Source organism: Anomaloglossus baeobatrachus, chromosome 6, assembly GCF_048569485.1.
Source record: "Anomaloglossus baeobatrachus isolate aAnoBae1 chromosome 6, aAnoBae1.hap1, whole genome shotgun sequence".
NCBI lineage: Eukaryota > Metazoa > Chordata > Amphibia > Anura > Aromobatidae > Anomaloglossus > Anomaloglossus baeobatrachus.
In genome coordinates this window covers 119,115,410-119,138,234 of record NC_134358.1, presented here as the reverse complement: position 1 = coordinate 119,138,234, position 22,825 = coordinate 119,115,410, and the positions used below count along the sequence as shown (strand labels likewise).

The following is a 22,825-nucleotide window of genomic DNA, read 5'->3' as shown; positions in this document are numbered from 1 at the left end:
CCAGGCCTGTCTTTTTCAATACCACTTTCTCCCAAGTGAATGAGTATGCTCTTCATAGCTAGGCCCGCTCTTTAATTGTAGTCTAGGTAATGCTTGGCGAGTTGTGCTGCCTGAACATATACATTGTAGCAAACGATCAAAAAGACATGTGCCGCTGTACTTAGACCACAAAGATTATTTCTTCGGTTTTCCCCGTAACCATCACATTAACACCGTTTCCTTTGCCTTCCAGAGAGCAGAATCTATGTGGATTAAACAGTCAAGACATGACTGGACAAAACATGGGTAAGACGATAGACCCAGTTGTTTCCAGCAGCCCGGCTCATCAAGCAGTGTGCGGCGGGAACCCTGGTCAGGACATGACCATAAGTAGCAATATGAATTATGCCATAAATGGCCCAAAGGAACAAATGGGCTTGTCCGCTGGCAGATATGTTGGCATGGGAGGGATGAACCATGTCTCCAGCATGCAAGCTACCACTCCTCAGGGTAATAACTATGCACTCAAAATGAATAGCCCTTCACAGGGAAGTCCTGGCATGGTCCAGGGGCAACCGAACTCTATGCTTTCCCCAAGGCATCGTGTAAGCCCGGGAGTGGCAGGAAGTCCTCGTATTGCACCCAGTCAGTTCTCCCCCGCAGGAAGCTTGCATTCCCCCGTTTGTAGTAGCACAGGAAATAGCCATAGTTTTGCCAATAGCTCTCTGAATGCACTTCAGGCTCTTAGTGAAGGCCATGGGGTTCCTCTTGCCCCACCCATGGCATCGCCTGACCTGAAAAGTGGGAATGTACAAAATTCGCCAGGCAGCATGAACCCACCCCAGCTAAGGAAAATGGGGAGCTTGGATGCTAAAGATTCATTTGGTCTTTATGGGGAGCAGCCTGAGGGTGGGACTGGGCAAGCAGAGACTAACTGCCGCTCATCGGACCAGAAGGATTGTAGTGATGGCATGGCTCCTGCTGGTGATAAAATAGATGGTCAGAGCAGACTGATGGACCGGCAAGGCCAGACAAAACTATTGCAGTTACTTACCACCAAATCTGACCAGATGGAGCCCTCGCCACTTAACTCTTTGGGAGATACAAACAACAAAGACTCCTTGGGACATTTTGCAGCCAACAGTATGTCTGCCTCAGCACATGGAACCTCACTGAAAGAGAAGCATAAAATTTTGCACAGACTTCTTCAGGACAGCAGCTCACCGGTTGACCTGGCCAAGCTCACCGCAGAGGCCACTGGCAAAGAACTGAATCAGGAGTCCAATAGCACAGGCCCCGGCTCTGATGTTACTATAAAGCAGGAACCAGTGAGCCCCAAAAAGAAAGAAAATGCACTACTTCGTTACTTGTTAGATAAGGACGATAGTAAGGATAATCTAGCGGACATCACGCCCAAGCTGGAGCGCATGGATAACAAGATGGACTCTGCAAATTGCACCAAGGCGACATCTATAAAAATTGAAAAAGAGGAACCTGGATTTCCATCTGATCAGGTAAGAGAAAGTGAAATGTGGCTGGATTTTTAATTAGTCTGAACTTCGCCGTATGCAAAGATTAGGACTTGTGCTCCAATGTACAATATTCACATCAGCATGGTGTCAGGTAGTGTATTATCTGCACAGAAGCCACAGCCAAATTCAGAGGTCAATATATCGCAGACTGAGTACGGACTGACCGCAGGTCTCTGGATCCAAACCCAGTATTCTCAACTATGCCTGAGACGGTTGAGTTTGGGTCAGCAGACCCTCTGTCTGTGCTGGGACTGTTGTATTTGGACGACCTTAAGGCACGGACAAGGTTCTTATGTAAATCTAGTGCTTACTCCCCGGGGACAGTAGTTGGGCGAGCGGCTGATATTGTCAATTTTAGGTTTGGTGAAATATGGTCAGTTCACTTACTTTATGCTGCAGCCCAGAAAACACTGACTAGTTTCTTCCATATAAAACATTATATAACTTTGCAGTCATCCATGCACAGTGTCATGAATTGTTTGTGGTAATGAGTCAAAGAGAAAAACTTCTCACCATGGAGTAAGCGTTCTCAGTGTTCGATCAGTCATATTAATCCCATCATTTATTACCACAGCTGAGATTGCACTAAATATCCCTGGAAACCAGGTGGACTGGGAAAACACTATCGAGAGCCGAGGTTTGGATGTATCAGTTTTCAGTGGGTGTCATGTAATATACAATCTGCTTTTTGTTTGTGCCCTGCTTATGACATATTATCATATTGTTATTACTCATTCTGGGCAGTTTCACTTTAGGCCGATCAGTGAGTGTTACTCCACCCTGTGTATCATCGGCTTCGTATGAGATAACGTATCACGTTCCCTTTCCTTCTCTTCCCTGGTCATCATAGTGTGGCCTCCTTAGTGCCCTGTATCCTTAGTGCGGCCTCCTTAGTGCCCTGTATCCTTAGTGTGGCCTCCTTAGTGCCCTGCATCCATAGTGCGGCCTCCTTAGTGCCCTGCATCCATAGTGCGGCCTCCTTAGTGCCCTGTATCCTTAGTACCCTGCATCCATAGTGCGGCCTCCTTAGTGCCCTGCATCCATTGTGCGGCCTCCTTAGTGCCCTGCATCCATAGTGCGGCCTCCTTAGTGCCCTGCATCCATAGTGCGGCCTCCTTAGTGCCCTGCAGCCATAGTGCGGCCTCCTTAGTGCCCTGCATCCATAGTGTGGCCTCCTTAGTGCCCTGCAGCCATTCCACATGGCGTAGTATGTATAACTGTACACAAAAGTCTGTAGTTGATCATCAGATTCTTGAAGAGCCCACCGTAACTGGTACTACCCTATAGCCCGCTGCTGTGATACATATAGCTGTGGATCTCCCCTACTGTGTAGTGATGGGTGAATAGTAACTATTCGTGTTTGGATAATGTTACCGAATACCAAGTACTATGCCAGTATTCATCACAACAAGAAAAATGCTCGGGTTCCCCATTGACTTGTATTAGATTTCCTATTCGTGACGAATACCGGAATACTACTTTGGGATTCGTTATGAATAACCCGAACACGAATAGTTATTATTCGCCCATCACTACTACTGTGCGGTCTTGTTCTGGTGTGGTGTAGTACATGTATGGTATGTAGGGTGTCTGTTCTCAGTAGTTCTGGGGTCTTTGGACCCCTAATACAACAATAAGATCTGTCACTAATATACATTAACCCCATACACCAAGCCTCTATGAGGCAGGAATAGCATTAAGGGTTTCCCATGAATGGAAACATTTATTAGGGGTTACCCTGCGCAGTCCGGAGCAATATTTGTGCCTCAGATCACTAACCTCCTCCTTTATCTGGTTGCGTCCGTAGAATAAGATCCGGCTGTTTGTGGGTAAAATGTTTTATTTGTGACTTGGAAATAACTCTGACAGCCCTAAATATTTTGCTTGTATGACATGGCTTGTGGTGTGGAGCGTTCAAGGGTGCTTGTTCCAAACCCCACAGGATTAATGTGGGAAGGTCTGCAATTTAGGCAGGAACACTAGGCGATGTAAGAGGTAATCCATGGGTGTATGTTCACCCGTCATCTACATATTAGTCTAAATATAGAATGAATCTATATAAGAGGTGTGAATCGTGTAATTATAGCCCATTGTTATCCAGCTCAGCATTCACACTTCTGCCGATGGCGGATGCTGGGATCACTCCCTGCTGGATCAGTGTCTGCACAGAGCCGCCCTGCTCCTTCCTCTCCGGGATGGGCCGACCTCTGGGACTGGAACCACCAATGAGCGGGGAATGTGTCGTCTCTACCAATTCCCCCGCCGCATTTCTTACCTGTACCAGGGCCATGCTTACGTCTAATTTTAGAAATATGCTTGTTTGATGACATTAGTAGACTGCAGGTACCACGGTAGATACCTAGAGTCTTACTGTATCTGAATTATATATATATAATATAATATATATATATATATATATATATATATATATATATATATATATATATATAATATAATATAATATACACACACACTATATAGATTTGTTTGTATACGGTCAATGCCAGACTCAACAGCTCGGCTGGAGACAGAACAGCAGCACAATCACATCCCGGCCAGTTTCTTAGCACCAGAGTCTTCTCCTTCCTCGAGGTTAATCCCAGCTCCAGCCTTGCCCACTCCCTAAAACAAAAAACTAGAATTCTTACAATATGGGAACCCTGGCTGTCATCCAGCCATGCAACACCTATTACACAACTATTCCCCGGGCAAAGAGCACCTAGTTGAGATAGAGCCGATGGAATTATAGCCCTGGCTCGGCTAGCCAGGGGGCTAAAGCATTGAGACCCTGACTGAGGCAGCAGTTTATGAGAGAAATCTAGGAGGAGTTGATGGCCCCGGCTGGTGGACTGGGGTTGGTAATGCAGGCAGGCATCTAACCCCCCCCCCCCCCCCCACTTCCCCCCCAACCCTACCTTCTTCCCCTCCCCCTTTGTTCTTGTTCCCCCTTACTTGAATGAAGTCCCCATCTTTCCTCCCCTCTCCTCCCTCCCCATGTTGTTGTGTGGTTAAAGTGTAAGGCAGAGGAATTGTAACTGGATTGTCTCGGAGTATATTAATGTATGGAGCCCTCATGTGCGGGCAGTTGACAATTGTTCTCTTAAATTACCATGTATGATTTTGTATCTGCCGTGTTTTCAATAAAAAACTAATTGGATTAAAAAAAAAGGTTAATCCCAGCTCCGGACACTTCTGTACATGATCTACATAAAGTGTGCTGACCTGGGATGCAATGGGAATTTTCTACATTAGTAAGGCTGTGTTCACACTCCTGGCACATATAGTCTGAGTGTATCACTGAGCTCCTATTCACCTGTCAGGGCCCGGAGAGCGTGCTTTCTGCATCCTTTGAGGGGGTATACGCTGGTATTTTCTTACTGTATGGGAAAGTGCAGGGGTTTTCTATACATTGTGCCACATTCAGAAATCCATGGCATTAGTCTGGAATACTCCTGATGATAGACAGAGCTTAATATGTATATTTACTTTTGCCATTGCTTGCACCACATTCGTCCTTATGGTGGAGATGAAGCACTACAGAGGGGGCTCCTAATCCAGGAAGCTCAGGACCAGAGAGTTGATAAATCCCAGGAGGAGTGTATACGGCTGCGATGGGGCAGCTATGGGGCATGACCCCTACCGTATCTCCATACTGAGGTCCCACAGAGCTGAGAGAGAACTGATCTCCTCTCGGTCTGTGCTCCGTATTTCTTTGTGCTTTCTGCGCTTTAGTTCTGGCATATTGCAGCATTGAATGCTGGTTATTACTGAGGATTGTCCACAGAAATTTTACATGTGTCACCTGCATACAAATTGTTCGGCTTTTCATGCAAAAGAAAAGAAGCGAGCAGTGTCTGTTCTTCTTCCAGGATGGCTGACATTTCTCTAATGAGGCTAAATGACTCTTCTGCTTCCCCTCTAATTATTGAGTGAACACGTCTTGGATGTTGCCGGCTGCTGCCGTTATCTGGGAAAATGGACGTGCCACGTGCTAGACTGCCATATAGTCCAGCACCGTAATGTGACAACCCTGACTATGGTTTCTAAGCATGTGTGTATATATATATATATATATATATATATATATATATATATATATATATATATACATACACACACACACACCCCTATAAGCCTTATAGGCTTATATACCTACCCACACCACGATTCACACATACATATACACTGAGACATGCACACATATACAAATGCACACTCACGCATATGTGTATATATATATATATATAATATACATATGTATATACACACACACACACACACACACACACACCTTTATGCCTACCCACGCCTCGACATACACAAACACATACATATACACTGAGACATGCACACACATATATACAAATGCGCACACACACACACACACACACACACACACGCATATATTTATATAATATACATATGTATATACACACACACACACGCCTTTATGCCTACCCACACATCGACATACACAAACACATACATATACACTGAGACATGCACACACATATACAAATGTGCGCACAGACATATATATATAATATACATATGTATATATACACACACACACACACATATATATATATAATATACATATGTATATACACACACACATGTATATATAATATACATATGTATACACACACACACGCCTTTATGCCTACCCACACCTCGACAGACAAAAACATATACACTGAGACATGCGCAAACATATACAAATGCGTGTGCACACACACACACACTCACATATATATATATATATATATATATACACACACACACGCACGCATACACGCCTTTATACCTACCCACATTTCGACTCCCACATATATACAAACACATACATATACACTGAGACAAGCACAAACATATACAAATGCGTGCACACACACACACACACACACAGACGTGTACACACACACACACACACACACACACGTGTACACACACACACACACACACACACACACACACACACACTGAGCAGCAGTCCTTCCCCATGTAAGCAGGGCAGCTTCTCCCAGTAATGTGATGATTTTCCAGCACATTCAGTGCACAACTTACAGACAAAGCATCACTTCACCTCTAAAAGAAATGAGTGGAGCTAATCTGTCAGCAGACGTGGCCAGCCTGCGAGACCTGGAGAGCCGCAGTGTTGCAGGATTCGGCAGCTAAAGCAGCGTTGATTTTCCTCTTGCGTTTCTGCAGACAGGGCAGTGAAGCAGCACACGCCTTGCCCCATCTCTCACATATCTCACGTGCTCATTTCTTGTATTTAGTGATCAGCGAAAACTGCATGACATGTGCTCAATATCCTAGCAGCCAGGAAAGTGCTGCTGCTGTATACACATCCGGGCCAGGCTTCTGGGCCAGTGGCCCCCGGTTTTATTACTGCCTGTGTCTTCATATAAAGCCTCACATTGTGTTAGTGAACCTCTCCACCCCGGTTTTCTTTGTGTGATTTAATTTCTCCTGTTTCTGATGTTTTTACTTTTTATTTCTATTTCTCTCGCAGATTTTATTATTAACACAGAATTGTGGATTTTGTTCCTTTTCCTACAGAATTCTCCATATAAAGTGACAATCCTAGAACCCCCTTATGGTGCTAATGTTTGTCACCATTTTTGGTATTTGGCGTTGTCCTGGATGAGTCCTCGGCACTGCGATCCCTGCCCCGTTCTGTGCATCATCCATTAGTATTTTTTCCCCTTTAGCTATGAGCATTGTTGTTTTTTATGTTTTGTGTGATTAAGCTGTAATGATTCTCTCTCCTTATGTGACAAAAATACTATTTGGGTGATCCGGGGGTAGCAATTCCATCTGGACCGCTTGGCTGTTTCTTGGCTTTTCATAAAGTATTCTGGGACTTGCGCGTCTGTTGTTTAATTGCGAGCCATTACTTGGACGGGGCGGCCCAGATTACAGCTGCTTATGCTTTAGAAAGGCTTCTTGCTGGGTAGCAGGTTCAGTGTTTGTACAAGGGCAGAGCCAAGAAAAGCTGACACGGAGGCAGATTGCCGCTGTTAACACTTCCTGTGCTGCCACATTTCAGCCGGGTGCCTGCGCTTCCATTCCTCTCCATTATGAGTGTCAGCCCCGTCTCTGATGTGCCCTCGTCCATTGTGCCCGGTGGTTGGTTACCTGTCCCTGGATGACCTAGATGCTGCACATCCCAACATTGCAGATGCTGAGCGTGTTCTCACCAGGAGCGGCCGGTGCGCGCTGCCATTTCCTTGGCACTTTACAGTTCAGAGATTTTTGTCATCTCTAAATCTTGAGATTGATGCTAGAAACATCACAGCAGGAGGATGAGCGGCTTTTTTGGTCTGGGCTTGTAGTAAAAAAAACAAAGGATGCCACTGTGCCCAGTACAGCATCATTGACGGCCCCGGCACTATAGTGTGTGGCACATAATATGGCACAATGAACAGAAAATGCTGTCCCTGCCCCTCACCACCACAGCCGTCATGTCCCCGTCTGTAGTCACTTCCCTCTGATGGAGAAATTCCTCTCCGCTCTTCAGAGAGAATAAAACAACCTGCGCTTCCCACCGTACTAGGTCTGGTTCTCAATGCCGTCATTTTGAGCCACTTATTGATTCGTTTTCTGTTCAATTTTATAGGGCAGAAAAAAAATAACACTGCAGTTTTGTTTTGTTTGTTTTTTTTATTACCAAGCTATGATATCAATAGTTACTTTGTACATGTTCCTACACTTATGGCAGAACCAAATATGTGTATTTCTGGTGACCTGTAAGGCTGCTTTCACACTACATTTTTTTAACATGCGTCATGAACGTTTTTTTGCTGTAAAAGTGGATCCTGTTTTTACAAAGAAAAACGCATGTGTTATTTTGCAGGATCCTGTCACTTGAAGTTTATGGGCGGGCATTGAAGTCATGTGATCGGGAGTGAGGGGAACTGAACGTGATACACTGGGAGCCGGCATCTGACAGCTGCGGACGCTGGTAACCAAGGTAAACCTCGGGTAACTAAGCGAAGTGCTTTGCTTGGATACCCGATATTTACCTTGGTTACGAGCGTCCGCAGCTGCTAGAAGTTGGGCTGCCTGCTCCCTGCACACGTAACCAAGGTAAACATCAGGTAACTAAGCGAAGCGCATTGCTTGGTTACCCGATATTTACCTTGGTTACGAGCATCCGCTGCTCTCAGGTGGGGGACAGGGAGGGGGTGAGAGAGACTGATCACACCAGACTGGTTTCTGGGCATGCTCAGTAGAGCAAGCAGGATCCTGTCTATCAGCATGCCAGCGTTCACATACGTTTGCATGCAGTATAGTCAGGATCCAGTGATTTGCAGTATTTGGATGCAGCTCAAAAACACTACAAGTAGCGTTTTTGAAAAAAGTTAAAAAACTGCAATTCGCTGGATCCTCACTATAACGCACGCAAATGCATGTTGACGCGAGTCCATTGCAAATGCATTGAAATGAAAACTCATTTGCACTGGATCCGTTTTTGCGTTAAAAAAAGTTCATGATGCATGTTAAAAAAGCGTAGTGTGAAAGCAGCCTAACTAAATAAAGATGAAAACATTTTTTTATTTGATCACTTTTCAGACACTCGTGTTCCCCTAGGCTTGGGAACGTAAAGCAAATTTATCTCAAAGCATTTATGCTGTTAGTATTGGGCTAAGTCCATGCCGTGTATTTTTGGTCCATACTGTGCCTTGTAATGCTGTTCATACCCTGTGAATTCTTCTATTATATTTTTCCATGTTGCACCCACTAACTTGAATGTATTTTATTGGTATTTAATGTGATATATCAATACTAAGTAGCAAGTATTTGTGAAGGATTTGCCTCTAGATGTGTAAAGCTGATAGAGACAGACCCAAAAAGACTTTCAGCAGTAATTGTAGGAAAAGGTGGTCCTGCTAAGTATGGACTAGGGCCTGAATACAAATACACCTTACAATTGTAGGATTTATATATTTAATATAAGAAAAACGTGTGTCATTTCCTTTATACTTTACAAATACTTGCTACTTAGGATTTTATGTGAAATATTAACACTAATAAAATACATGTAAAGGGTTTGTCCATTACTAGGTATTCCCACCCCTAAGAACTTTTCCACATTTTCTCCACATTACACTCACTAACTTAAAGGTTTTGTCTACCACTAGGACAACCACTTGTGATTGCACCTATTTCCCCCAAGTAAAATAAAATAAACCCTGTACTCACCTCCCGCACTGACACCGTTCCAGTGCTGTCTGTAATCACGGTTCGGGGCTCACATGACATAGTGACATCGTGCGAGCTCCACGTCCAATCACCCGTCGGCTTCTGTCTCCCCTCCTTTAAGCTAAATGAGTTAATCAGCAGGAAGTGACTCTAGCTGCCACTCGCTTCCTGTTGAGTTCTCATTTGGTCCAAAGGCGGGGAGAGAGAAGCCGCCACTGATTGGATGTGGGGCTTGCTTGATATCACAATGTCACGTGAGCCCCGAACCGTGATTACCGGCAGCGCTGGAACAGCGTCAGTAGGGGAGGTGAGTACACGGTTCTTTTTTTTAACTGGGGGAAAAAGTAGAATCAGAAGAGGTTGTCCTAGTGGTGGACAACCCCTTTAAGTTTGTGAGTGTAGCGTCAATAATTGTGGAAAACTTCATGGGGGTGTGAATACTCTTTTTCAAGGCATTGCATTGTACATGGAGCACTGTTGGCCTATGTGCTAGCACACAGACTGATTTCCTCACTGACCAGACTGGTGCATGTGAATAGGCAGCTCCTGCATCGCCCACCATGTAGACTAGCACATGGCTACCAGGGTCACTGCTTTTCTGAGCCCGGCCTTATACTGAAGCCCATCCTCAGACCCGGCTCTCCACTCCTGGCTGGTACAATGGGCGCTGCCTGCCCATCACAGACAGATGTATGCAGAGACTGGCGCAGCTTATGTGTCTGTAATCACAGTGATGGACATGTGCCCCATGGTCACCGAGAAGTTAAAGGTAATGAGGCCAGAATCTTTACTTTTCGGCTGGGGTCACATGCGCGTCTTAAAAAAATATATATCGGTGCTCATCCAAAAATATTGGATGATTTTTTTTCTCACCTGTCATCCGTGTGCTGTCCATTTTTTTTTGTTCCGCTATTAATCACAGGACCATTTAGAGTTTCCCATCCTACAGAATTATAATGTATCCATAAAAATTGTGTGCCGTACGAATTGTCCGTATGGCGTTCCGTTTGTTTCTTCCACAGTACCGATTTGGGAGTCATATCGCAGCATGCTGTGATACTTTTACTCCAGGCCGATTATAACTGAGAAAGAAAATCACAGATCTGCTCTGCCGCGTTCTATATCATGGGTCTGAGTGCAATCCCGTTCTTTATCAGATTGCCCTCGTCCGATATACACGCTTGTGAGCGAGGCCTTCTACTGTTTTCTTCCATTACAGCTCGCCCCAGGTCATCGCCCGGCTCTCCCAGATTCTTCTGTGGCACATCTGCCTAGTTATAAGGTGCGTTCATGGACCGGGAAGAATGGTATTAAGGCTGGGGCCACACGGGGCACTACTGCGATGCTCGCATGACACTCGGCTTGCGCTGGCAGTACAGCAGGAGCCGAGTGTCATGCTAGTATCCCTGTGAATGCGGTCGACTGTGCGAGCGGACCTCAGCTGCGGGGGGCGGGCCGGCTCTCAGGAGGGGCGGGCTGGCACGGAGGAAGGGAGGGAGGGATTTATCTCCCTCTCTCCTCCGTAGCTGGCTATTGCCATCCTCGCCCTGCACTCACAGTACACCGGTGTGCCGTGAGTGCAGTGCGATTTTTCTCTCGCCCCATTCACTTGAATGGGTGCGAGAGAAAAGAGTCTCGCATTACAGTCGCAGCATGCTGCGATTGTTTTCTCGGTCCGATTAGGGCTGAGAAAATAATCGCTCTCGTGCGCTGTCACACAGGCTAGAATTGGTCCGAGTGGAATGCACTGTTTTATCACACTCCACTCGCACCGATTTTCTCGCCGTGTGGCATAGGCCTAAGACACGTGGTGGTGGCACTCTTAGTTTGTCACTTTTTAACAAATAAAAATGTATTAGAGATGAGAACTACCTGGGCACTAATTCAGAAATATTCCTCCATTCTCACCTATTGGACCCTGACTGCCATATTGTCAGATATTGTGAATTATCCCATGATTATAGAATTAGCTATAGACGGGCGGCTCAGTGGTTCAGCGATTCGCACTGCAGTCTTGAGGAGCTGGGATCCTGTGATCAAATCCCACCGCCAGGAGTTTGTATGTTCCCCCTGTGTTTGTGTGGATTTCCTCCACTTTCTTCCCACACTCTAAAGACCTATTAATATGGAATTTATATTGTGAGCCTCGATGGGGACCGTGATCACGTCTGTACAGCGCTATGGAGTTAATGGCGCTATATAAGTAATTAAATGAGCCGCCTCCAGGCAGGTATAACAGGTTTAATCAGGGGGTCCTGATTTCTCTGATCGCTCTGGTTTTATGAGGTCCCATATTCCGGATTATCATTCTGAACTAATGGATGTCTGATCAAAGGGATGGTGCATTAACCCTTGCTGTGATGTTAAACAGATTGTTGCTTTTTTTTTTTTTATCCTCTCCAAAGCTTTTACCGACCAGCTCTGATTTGGACAACCTGGATGAAATCCTGGATGATTTACAGAACAGTCAACTGAACCAGGTTTACGCCGACACCCGGCCTGATGGTAACTCTGCGGATAAGCAGGCGATCATCAATGATCTGATGCAGATTGCCGGTGATAACAGCTCGGCCCTCCCTCCCAGCGTGCAGCGTCAGAGGGTGCTCCAGATGCAGCAGAGCAGTAAGTCTCCCACCCTGACCTAGCATTTCCTCTTCCTCTCCTGCGGCCACTTGTTTTCTTTGTTTTGCCTAAGGAATATTGTTTGTAAACGAGCAGCGCCCCCTGCTGCTGACTGCTGGAGATGCACGCAGGGACGTCTTAAATGTATGGGCCTAAGAGAAATGCATGTGTCCTACTGATTGGCCCAGTTACATGGGACAATGTTTGACTGGATAACCTTGGCATGTGCCGAAAAATTAGTTATTGACTTATACATTACAAAAGTCTCTTTATAGCTTGTCTAATATCGCATCTATTTCCCATCGTAAGGGTCTTGGTATAGAACAATTTATTGTACACATTGCAGTCCTTCCCTATGGACTTTCTGTGAAATGTATATCCTCTTCGTGGTCACATGTGCGAGAATTCTTTTCATTTTCTGTCTATGCAGTGTTCAATAATCCCCACGCCGCACAGCTTCAGCTTGGAAGACTTTTACCAAACCAGAATGTACCAATGGATATCGGTTTACAAAGCCAGACCCCCGCTGGATCCTTCCAGCCGATGAGGAATACTAGCCCCTTCTCCACCATGCCACCGTCTGGAATGATCAGCAGTCAGGGAATGATGGGAGGGCAGGGTGCAGTGGGCACCAGTAGTCCTGGTAGGTGCATGCATTCCTTGTACAATGTTACATCCCAAAAAAATGTAAACTATGCAGTGTAATTTATTGGAGAGGGAATATAGTTTAACAAATGTTGGTAATGTCCACTAGGAGGCGCTATTGACTGTACAGCATTCCGTGCAGCTCCTGGTTACGTTCCCAAAACTTACTGTTTTGTTGGGGTTTTTTTTTATTTTGTTGCTCAGTTTTTCACTTCTTTTGAATAGAAAAACATGTATTCTTTTGTGTCAGGAATATAAAAGCTGCTTATGTATCTGTGCTTGTATTGCAGGGATTTTCTACTAAAATGGTAATGACGACCTATTGTTAAAATAGGTGACCAATACCCAGATGGGGGTCCGACACCTGACACTCCGACTAAACGGGTGTGAGCAGTGTACGGAGGGGACTGCCACCGCACCATCACACGGTTTAGTGGCCAAGGCTGACAAATGAAGGACAGCTAATATATATAATCAGACTGTTTTAAATGGTTTTTCCACTATAATGATAGTGATTATAGTGTAGGCCATCAATTCCAGACTGGAGGGGTGCGACACCACACAAGCAAAGTGATCATCATTTTTTTATTTATTTTTTTTAATAAAGAAATATATAAATAAATATTTAAAAATATATGTTTATTTAAAAAAAAAAAAAAAAGCTGAAGGCTTTGCTTGTGTGGTGTCACACCCTTCCAATCTGGAATTGATGTCCTTCACTTTAATAATTATAGTGGAAAAACCTTTTAAAACAGTCTTCCATATATGCAGATCATGCCTGTGCACACTCTAAATATAAGAGAGCACATGAATGTTATATGTGAACTATAAAACCCATCAGCGGTAGAGGTATGAATAGTCTGGCTGCATTGAGAGTTAACAGCGGGCTGACACACATGATGTATGGCTGGGAGCAGTCACCAGTCCTCACGCCGACAGTCCGGGTGTCTTTTTGCCCTACAAAAATCTGTCATTGGTAAAGATGTAACCATATGTATACAATTCTCTCAAACTCAAATTTTTGGTATTTCTAAAGACATACATTTCTTAAGTGTCTAGTGTCAGAGTGGTGGTGTCCCACTGAAACCCCAAAGTGAACACAAAGCTTTGATCAAGTGGTACAATCCTCTTCGGAGCCTTCCCATAAGGTGTACATTTCCATGTGAGACTTAAAAAGAAAAAATTACTAAACGTTTTGGATTTTTTTCAGGAATGATGGGTGGAAATGGCCCCAGGCCAGCTTTACAGTCGCCTGAGTGGAGTTCACAGACAGCAAATCCTGTGCGGACAACATGTCCAACAACTGGCAACGCCATGGGCAGGCCGATGCCAGGCATGATTCGCAGTCCAACCTCAAATATTCCAATGAGGCCCACCAGCCAGGCATGTCCGAGGCCAATAATGCAGTCCCCTGTTATGAGTATGGGTAAGTGTCACCACTGTAGAGTAGCATTCATGCACGTTAATATTCTAGATAAAATATGCTGATCATTTCAGGTCCTAGAACCACAAGCTGTATTGTTTTTTATGGTTACGCTACTTACTAATGTTGGACAGCAAATCTAACATTTATCAAAAAGACACAGTTACAAAACCATACAAATTTATTTTTTTCACTTAAGGAACTTCTGATCTTGACATGAACCTGTCTGGAGCACCATACACCCAGCAGCAGGCGCCTCCGAACCAAACCGCTCCATGGCCGGATAGTATTTTGCCTATTGATCAAAGTTTCAACAATCATAATAGGTAGGTTTCTACCAACATCCAGTTGTGGCTAGAATGTTACCTGGGGAGGGGGCCCAGAAAAGAAATATGATTGATTGTAATTATTTTTCTACTTGGAATGTGATGTCTTCAGTTTTGTTATTTTCAGGCCGCAGTTCAGCTCATCAGAAGATTTACTTTGTCGACCGCCTCCATCAGAGTCTCCAAATGAAGAGGGGAACCTCCTTGATCAGCTTTATTTGGCTTTGCGAAATTTTGATGGTTTGGAGGAGATTGACAAAGCACTTGGCATACCAGAACTAGTCAGTCAGGTACATACTTTATTACTTTTTCTTTCTTTCTTTCTTTTTCTTTCTTTCTTTTTCTTTCTTTTTCTTTTTTCTTTCCTTTATTTTGTTCTTTCCCTTCCCCTTTCCCTTCCCCTTTCCCTTCCTCTTTCCCTTCCTCTTTCCCTTCCTCTTTCCCTTTCCCTTCCCCTTTCCCTTCCCCTTTCCCTTCCCCTTTCCCTTCCCCTTTCCCTTCCCCTTCCCCTTTCCCTTTCCCTTTCCCTTCCCCTTCCCCTTTCCCTTTCCCTTTCCCTTTCCCTTTCCCTTTCCCTTTCCCTTTCCCTTTCCCTTTCCCTTTCCCTTTCCCTTCCCCTTCCCCTTTCCCTTCCCCTTTCCCTTCCCCTTCCCCTTTCCCTTCCCCTTTCCCTTCCCCTTCCCCTTTCCCTTTCCCTTTCCCTTCCCTTTTCCCTTCCCCTTTCCCTTCCCCTTCCCCTTCCCCTTCCCCTTCCCCTTTCCCTTTCCCTTCCCCTTCCCCTTCCCCTTCCCTTCCCCTTCCCCTTCCCCTTCCCCTTTCCCTTTCCCCTTTCCCCTTTCCCCTTTCCCCTTTCCCCTTTCCCCTTTCCCCTTTCCCCTTCCCCTTCCCCTTCCCCTTCCCCTTTCCCTTCCCTTTTCCCTTTCCCTTCCCCTTTCCCTTCCCCTTTCCCTTCCCCTTTCCCTTCCCCTTTCCCTTCCCCTTTCCCTTCCCCTTTCCCTTCCCCTTTCCCTTCCCCTTTCCCTTCCCCTTTCCCTTCCCCTTTCCCTTCCCCTTTCCCTTCCCCTTCCCCTTCCCCTTCCCCTTCCCCTTTCCCTTCCCCTTTCCCTTCCCCTTTCCCCTTCCCCTTTCCCTTCCCCTTTCCCTTCCCCTTTCCCTTCCCCTTTCCCTTCCCCTTTCCCTTCCCCTTTCCCTTCCCCTTTCCCTTCCCCTTTCCCTTCCCCTTCCCCTTCCCCTTCCCCTTCCCCTTCCCCTTTCCCCTTCCCCTTCCCCTTTCCCTTCCCCTTTCCCTTCCCCTTCCCCTTCCCCTTCCCCTTCCCCTTCCCCTTTCCCTTCCCCTTCCCCTTCCCCTTCCCCTTTCCCTTTCCCTTTCCCTTCCCCTTTCCCTTCCCCTTTCCCTTCCCCTTCCCCTTCCCCTTTCCCTTCCCCTTCCCCTTTCCCTTTCCCTTTCCCTTTCCCTTCCCCTTTCCCTTCCCTTTTCCCTTCAGTATAGATGTGTGTTTGCTGATTGTAGTGAAACAGACCTTGTTTTCTTGTGGTTTTCCCCTCAGAGTCAGAGTGTTGATGCAGAGTCGCCGTTCGTTAGTCAAGACTCAAACTTGATCATGGAGCAGAAAGCGCCTCTCTTTAACCACGCGTACACTGCTCAAGGGCAGATGGCTCAGAATAGTTATGCTCAAATGCCGGATCCAAACTTCCACCCTATGGGACAGCGTCCAAACTATGGAATGCTGCGCATGCAAACGCGGCCAGGGCTGAGGCCTACCGGAATGGTACAAAACCAACCAAACCAGTTACGGCTCCAGCTACAACATCGGCTCCAACAGGCGCAGCAGGTACCAGGTTTTTTTTGTTGTTTTTTTTTTTTTAGTATGAATTTGTGTTGTTTTCTCTTATCTAGAGTGTCAGTAAGTTTAAAGGGGTTAAATTAAAAAAAAAATAAATGTAACACCATAAGAAGGATAACAACAATCATATACTTTACCTCCTCCCAAAAAAAATAAATAATTCACAGTTCTTCCCTGCTGCTCTGGCGCTTTCCTTGAGCTTGATGTTTACCTGGCCGCAGTAATCACATTGGCCTCCGCAGTGATTCCTGTATGTATAACTGAAGCTGCTGCGCACAGGCTGCAGCAATCACATGGATGTATGGCACGTGGTCACTGCAGCAAAGTAAACAATAACCGGCGTGGACCACTAATGCTGTAGGTGACTTAATAAGGGAGTATATACCTTATCTTCCGGATTATAAAACTCAATTTTTTCACTAGGGGTAAAATGGGGTGCGTCTTATAATCCGGATATCTCAGGGTTCTCCTTTTGGGTAGCACGCCAATTTTTTGATCTAATATTGATTGTTATATTTGATTGACATGTAACTGGGCTGTGCACTCAGTGTTTTGCTTTTTCTTATAATCCGGATATGGCTTACTGGAGCGGCGGTGGTGGAGCGGGGTCACAGGAGGCAGGGTCGGCGATGCTGAGGGCTGGGAGAAGGGGGTGTTACTGCAATGGAATGGCTCAGGAGGTTTCACTAGACGGAGGGTTGGCGATGCGGTGGGCACCATTGATCTGACAGTGGGCTGCGGGCTCCAATGAATTACCTGCGGTTGACGCGATGGACTTCAAGAAAAATGGCCACGGAGGTGGCGTATGTGCAGATTGATGCGATGGACTTCAAGAAAACGGCTGCAGAGTCCTATCTAGGCACACACATTTTCTTGAAGTCAATTTTGTCAACTGCGGGTAATTGAATGGAAAGTCCGCCGGCAGATCAATGGTACCTGCCTCCGCAACACCCCCAAGCTCGCAGTATTGCCGACCCTCTGTCCACTGAGCCGCGACACCCCCTCCTCTGAGCCCGCAGCATCGCGGTTCCTGCCTCCTGTGACCCTACTGGGCCGCATCACCACCACCAATCTCCCTGGTGAGATAGTCTAAGCCACACTAGGATTGTAGATTGACTCTCATTTTAACATTAAAAAGTGTTTCTGCCTATTTTCCTCCTCTAAATTTGGGGTGTGTCTTATAAAACAAAAAATATGATATTTTATTTTTCATTATTCCCACGTTAGAGAAGGTAAATCCCTTTTAACAGTATAATCCCCTGAAACTGACATTTGCATTGAAATTGTTTCTGACTCCAGAAATTCTTTATTTCTTAGAATCGGCAACCACTAATGAATCCTATGAATAACGTCTCCAACATGAATATGCCTATGAGGCCAGGAGTACCAGCACAGATGAGGGAGCAGGTAACGCAGCGCACATTGTAGGGTCACGCGGTCTCACTTTCTGCCTGTCTGTAGCAGCATGTAATATTGCTCGTGATACAAGTCTATGTTTGACCTTTACGTGCAACCTCTTGTAGTACATGATTAGGAGAGCATTGTGTATCTTATAAGGATGTATATTGTTTACTTGTTGGAAAGGAGTGTTTTTCTTGAGTTACATGGAGTTAGTATAAAGTACCTGCATCATATAATTACTACCGTTTAATAATTTGATATCAAGTAATGTACATTTTTTTTGTGCATAAAATACAGTTTTGTAATTTCTGCCTATTGTATTTGCAGGGGCCCATCAATGCACAAATGATGGCTCAAAGGCAAAGAGAAATCTTGAGTCAGCACTTACGGCAAAGGCAACTTCAACAACAACAGCAAGTGCAGCACAGGGCCATGATGATGAGAGGACAAGGACTGTCTATGCCGCCAAACATGGTGGCTTCTGCAGCAATGTCAGGATCAATAAGCAGTCCTCGAATTCCACAAGCCAATGCACAGCAGTTTCCATTTCCTCCAAACTACGGTACTGGAATTCCATCCCCACCACCTTTCACCAGTCCTTTCTCCCCAGTGCCCCCCAGCCCTGGGTCACAGTCGCTCTCTCACAGCTCTTTGCATGGCTCCCAGATGAATCTGGCTAACCAAGGGATCATGGGGAGTATGGGAGGACAGTATGGGCCTGTCTTGAATCCCCCAATTCAGCACAATGCCTTCCAGTTTGCCAGCTCAGGTACCACCTTCCACTTTTAAGTGCAGGTTTTGCTTAACATCTTTAGTGTCGCTAGGCCTGCAACCTATTGCAAAGCAGTACATTGCAGTCCAGCCCCCTACTATGATGGGTTTTCAAGTATCCGCAGTCTTCATAGGCTTGACGAGTTCTTGGAAGTGACTGGGCGGCAAACAAAAGAACCAGTCTTTGCACAACAGTCTTTTCACTCTTATATGTGCTAGAATCGGTTTTGGTCCTTACAGACTGAACCTGCTTTATAATCTTGATACCTCTGGATCCCATTAAATAAATCCTATCTGCTTTTATAATATTTTTTTTCCTACAGAATAAACCACTTGACATAGGCAGTGGATTTACTTTTGGCATTTACAAGAGTGAAAATCGTAAAAATAAATCTAATTATTCTCTTGATCCCTGCAACTAAAGTACGGTTCCAAATATCTGAGATGTTGAAATATTTGCATGTGATTACTAACATGTCATTAACATCCATTGACCGTTCTAATACATCTCCTCCTAGATTTATTGTAACCTGTAAATACTAGGCCAGTACACCGAATTTGCCAAGCCTATAAACATGAATTAGCTTTGTCATTCCTGTGCTTGTATAAGGCTTTCTACTGCTACGTTACTGGTGTTGACCTTCCTGTGCTTAGATCATGTCTACATCTTTGTATACGTCTTTTTTTTTGGCTTGGCTTTTTCCTGTGTGCTTCATTTTCCATTGTTAATGTTTCATGTTGTTATGATGGGATATAATGTTACCACTAGTGTTGAGCGGACACGAACTGTGAAAATCCGGATCCGCGCAGTTTCAGCATCCGATCCGGGTCTGACCCGGGAATCCGGCTGCACGATCCGGATGTTATTATTTTTTTTTTTTTCTCTCTCTCTCTCTCTCTCTCTCCCCATTGACTCTCTCTCTCTCACTCCCCATTGACTCTCTCTCTCACTCCCCATTGACTCTCTCTCTCACTCCCCATTGACTCTCTCTCTCTCTCTCTCTCTCTCCCCATTGACTCTCTCTCTCTCTCCCCCCATTGACTCTCTCTCTCTCTCTCCCCATTGACTCTCTCTCTCTCTCCCCATTGACTCTCTCTCTCACTCCCCATTGACTCTCTCTCTCACTCCCCATTGACTCTCTCTCTCACTCCCCATTGACTCTCTCTCTCACTCCCCATTGACTCTCTCTCTCACTCCCCATTGACTCTCTCTCTCACTCCCCATTGACTCTCTCTCTCTCTCTTCCACTCTCCATTGACATATATGGGGCCGAACTCCGGATCGGATCCGGACTTCTTTTTCAACCGGCCGGGTAGCCGCCGGACCCGGATTCTTCACTATCCGCTCAACTCTAGTCACCACTTATCATATCAGGACTGACATAGAGCAATAGCTAATAGAGAGGGCTGCATACAGCTGGTAATATACCTATAGGTTACATCTGTACCCGGGCTGTGTGACCTGTATACGGCACAGTGCACCTTCCGCCATAGTTGTACAGCTTGTCACTAATTTTGATTGAGTAGCCAGGAACGTAAAGGGGTATTTTCAAATTTGAAAGTTATCAGCCAGTGACCGATCCTGAGACCCTGCGCTCTGAGTAGCCCCATGTGAATGGAGTGGTGCTCAATCATGCACACCTGCGCTCCATTAATTCTTCATAGGAGAGATAGCTGAGCGCCGCATTCGGATGGTCTTTGGCACTCCCAGATGAATGATGTACAGTACAGACCAAAAGTTTGGACACACCTTCTCATTTCTAGAACAACTATTAAGAGGGGACTTTGTGCAGCAGGCCTTCATGGTAAAATAGCTGCTAGGAAACCACTGCTAAGGACAGACTATCAGAAGAGACTTGTTGGGGCTAAAGAACACAAGGAATTAGTCTAGTGGAAATCTGTGTTTTGGGCTGATGAGTCCAAATTTGAGATCTTTGGATCCAACCACCGTGTCTTTTAAGAAAAGGTGAACGGATGGACTCTACATGGCTGGTTCCCACCGTGAAGCATGGAGGAGGAGGTGTGATTGTGTGGGGGTGCTTTGCTGGTGACACTGTTGGGGATTTATTCAAATTTGAAGGCATACAGAACCAGCATGGCTACCACAGCATCTTGCAGCGGCATGCTATTCCATCTGGTTTGCGTTTAGTTGGACCATCATTTATTTTTCAACAGGACAATGACCGCAAACACACCTCCAGGCTGTGTAAGGGCTATTTCACTAAGAAGGAGAGTTATGGGGTGCTACACCAGATGACCTGGTCTCCACAATCACCAGACCTGAACCCAATCGAGATAGTTTGGGGTGAGCTGGACCGCAGAGTAAAGGCAAAAGGGCCAATAAGTGCTAAGCATCTCTGGGAACGCCTTCAAGACTGTTGGAAAACCATTTCTGGTGACTACCTCTTGAAGTTCATCAAGAGAATGCCAAGAATGTGCAAAGCAATAATCAAAGCAAAAGGTGGCTACTCTGAAGAACCTAGAATATAAGACATATTTTCAGAGTTGTTTCACACTTTAAGTATTTCATTCCACATGTTTTAATTCATAGTTTTGATGCCTTCAACGTGAATCTACAATTTTTAGAGTCATGAAAATAAAGAAAACTCCTTGAATGAGAAGGTGTGTCCAAACTTTTGGTCTAATGCGAGCTTCACACGAGACTATCTATTGTGAGATTGCACGAGCGATCGCACCCGCCCCCGTCGTTTGTGCGTCACGGGCAATTACTTGCCCGTGGCGCACAAAGTCGTTAAACCCCCGTCACACGTACTTACCTGCTGAGCGACGTCGCTGTGGACGGCGAACATCCACTTCCTGAAGGGTGTGGGACGTTCGGCGTCTCAGCGACGTCACACAGCGGCCGGCCAATAGAAGCGGAGGGGTGGAGATGAGCGGGACGTAAACATCCCGCCCACCTGCTTCCTTCTGCATTGCTGGCGGGACGCAGGTAAGCTGTGTTCATCGTTCCCAGGGTGTCACCCGGAGCGACGTGTGCTACCCCGGGTACGACGAACAACCGGCGCAAAGAAAAATAAACGACTTTTTAAAATGAGCGACGTGTCAACGATACACGATTTGTAACCGATTTGCGAACGTTCAGAGTCGCTCGGAGGTGTCACACGCAACGATGCCGGATGTGCGTCACGAAAACCGTGACCCCGACGACATATCGCACGATAGATCATCTCGTGTGACGCCCGCATTATAGGAATATACGTACCAGTTGATATGAGCCCACCCAAACACCGGCCTTGGTATGTCTGGTTTAAAGGGACTGTCCAAACCAGGTACAGTCAGACAATGGACCAACCATTTAACTGCATCTTCCCACCTGCTTGTTTTCCCTCTATTGCCCCCTGCCTCACTAAAGCCAGAGCTGTCAATCAAAGATGATTGGGGGTGCCCATAGAAGAAAAACGAGGAGGTGGTAAGGTGCTGACAGACTCTCTCTGAAGCTTAATGATTGGGCAGCACACACAGATTAGCAGACAGGTATCCGGTATCCCTTCCTAGAGCCTGAAGTGTGCATCTGTGGAGCCTCCGTACACTTTCCCCTCTGATGACGTGGCCGCTCCTGCTCCACAGCGCAGGACACATTGATGATGCACACAACTAGTTACACCAGTAAAAACCTCAAGAGGATTTACAGCAGAAGATTCAATACCCTTCAGATTTTCAGAAGAGTCTCGCCTGCTAATTTAAACGCATGGATGAGGCATGTTAGCGGTTTTATTTTTTCCTACTGTCCCATGAGGAGCGTTGTAAATATTTAAAAAAAATTTTTATCAGATTTCAAAACACAAGTTACATATATTATTAACTAGATCTTAAACTGGATGACACTGATGTACTTACTTTGAAAATCCCCTTCAGAATTCCTATATATTCTCATTATTAAAAAGAGCATTGTATGTGTCCGGGCTTATAAAATGCTCATTTTAATATTAGGAAGGGATCCTTTGAAAACCCATTGTCCGTTCTTCGTGACAATGCAGTAAGTACACCATTCTCATCAGGTCTAAGTCGTGTATTTAATAATGTATATTGTGAAATCCCAGTGACCCATCC

General features: G+C 45.5%; 1 protein-coding gene across 6 annotated transcripts in view; it reads left to right on the top strand.

Annotated features, from left to right (window-relative positions):
• Positions 1-22,825, top strand: part of NCOA2 (nuclear receptor coactivator 2) — a 295,555-nt gene that overhangs the window by 247,393 nt on the left and 25,337 nt on the right. For 5 of the 6 annotated variants that reach the window (XM_075353202.1, XM_075353203.1, XM_075353204.1 and 2 more), the window contains 9 exons: positions 233-1,493; positions 12,128-12,344; positions 12,775-12,987; positions 14,200-14,415; positions 14,612-14,738; positions 14,866-15,028; positions 16,286-16,570; positions 17,900-17,989; positions 18,311-18,752. In XM_075353202.1, coding sequence (XP_075209317.1) covers positions 233-1,493; positions 12,128-12,344; positions 12,775-12,987; positions 14,200-14,415; positions 14,612-14,738; positions 14,866-15,028; positions 16,286-16,570; positions 17,900-17,989; positions 18,311-18,752 — 3,014 coding nt within the window. The remainder of the gene's footprint in view (positions 1-232; positions 1,494-12,127; positions 12,345-12,774; positions 12,988-14,199; positions 14,416-14,611; positions 14,739-14,865; positions 15,029-16,285; positions 16,571-17,899; positions 17,990-18,310; positions 18,753-22,825) is intronic. The other variant, XM_075353207.1, reaches the window with a different exon arrangement.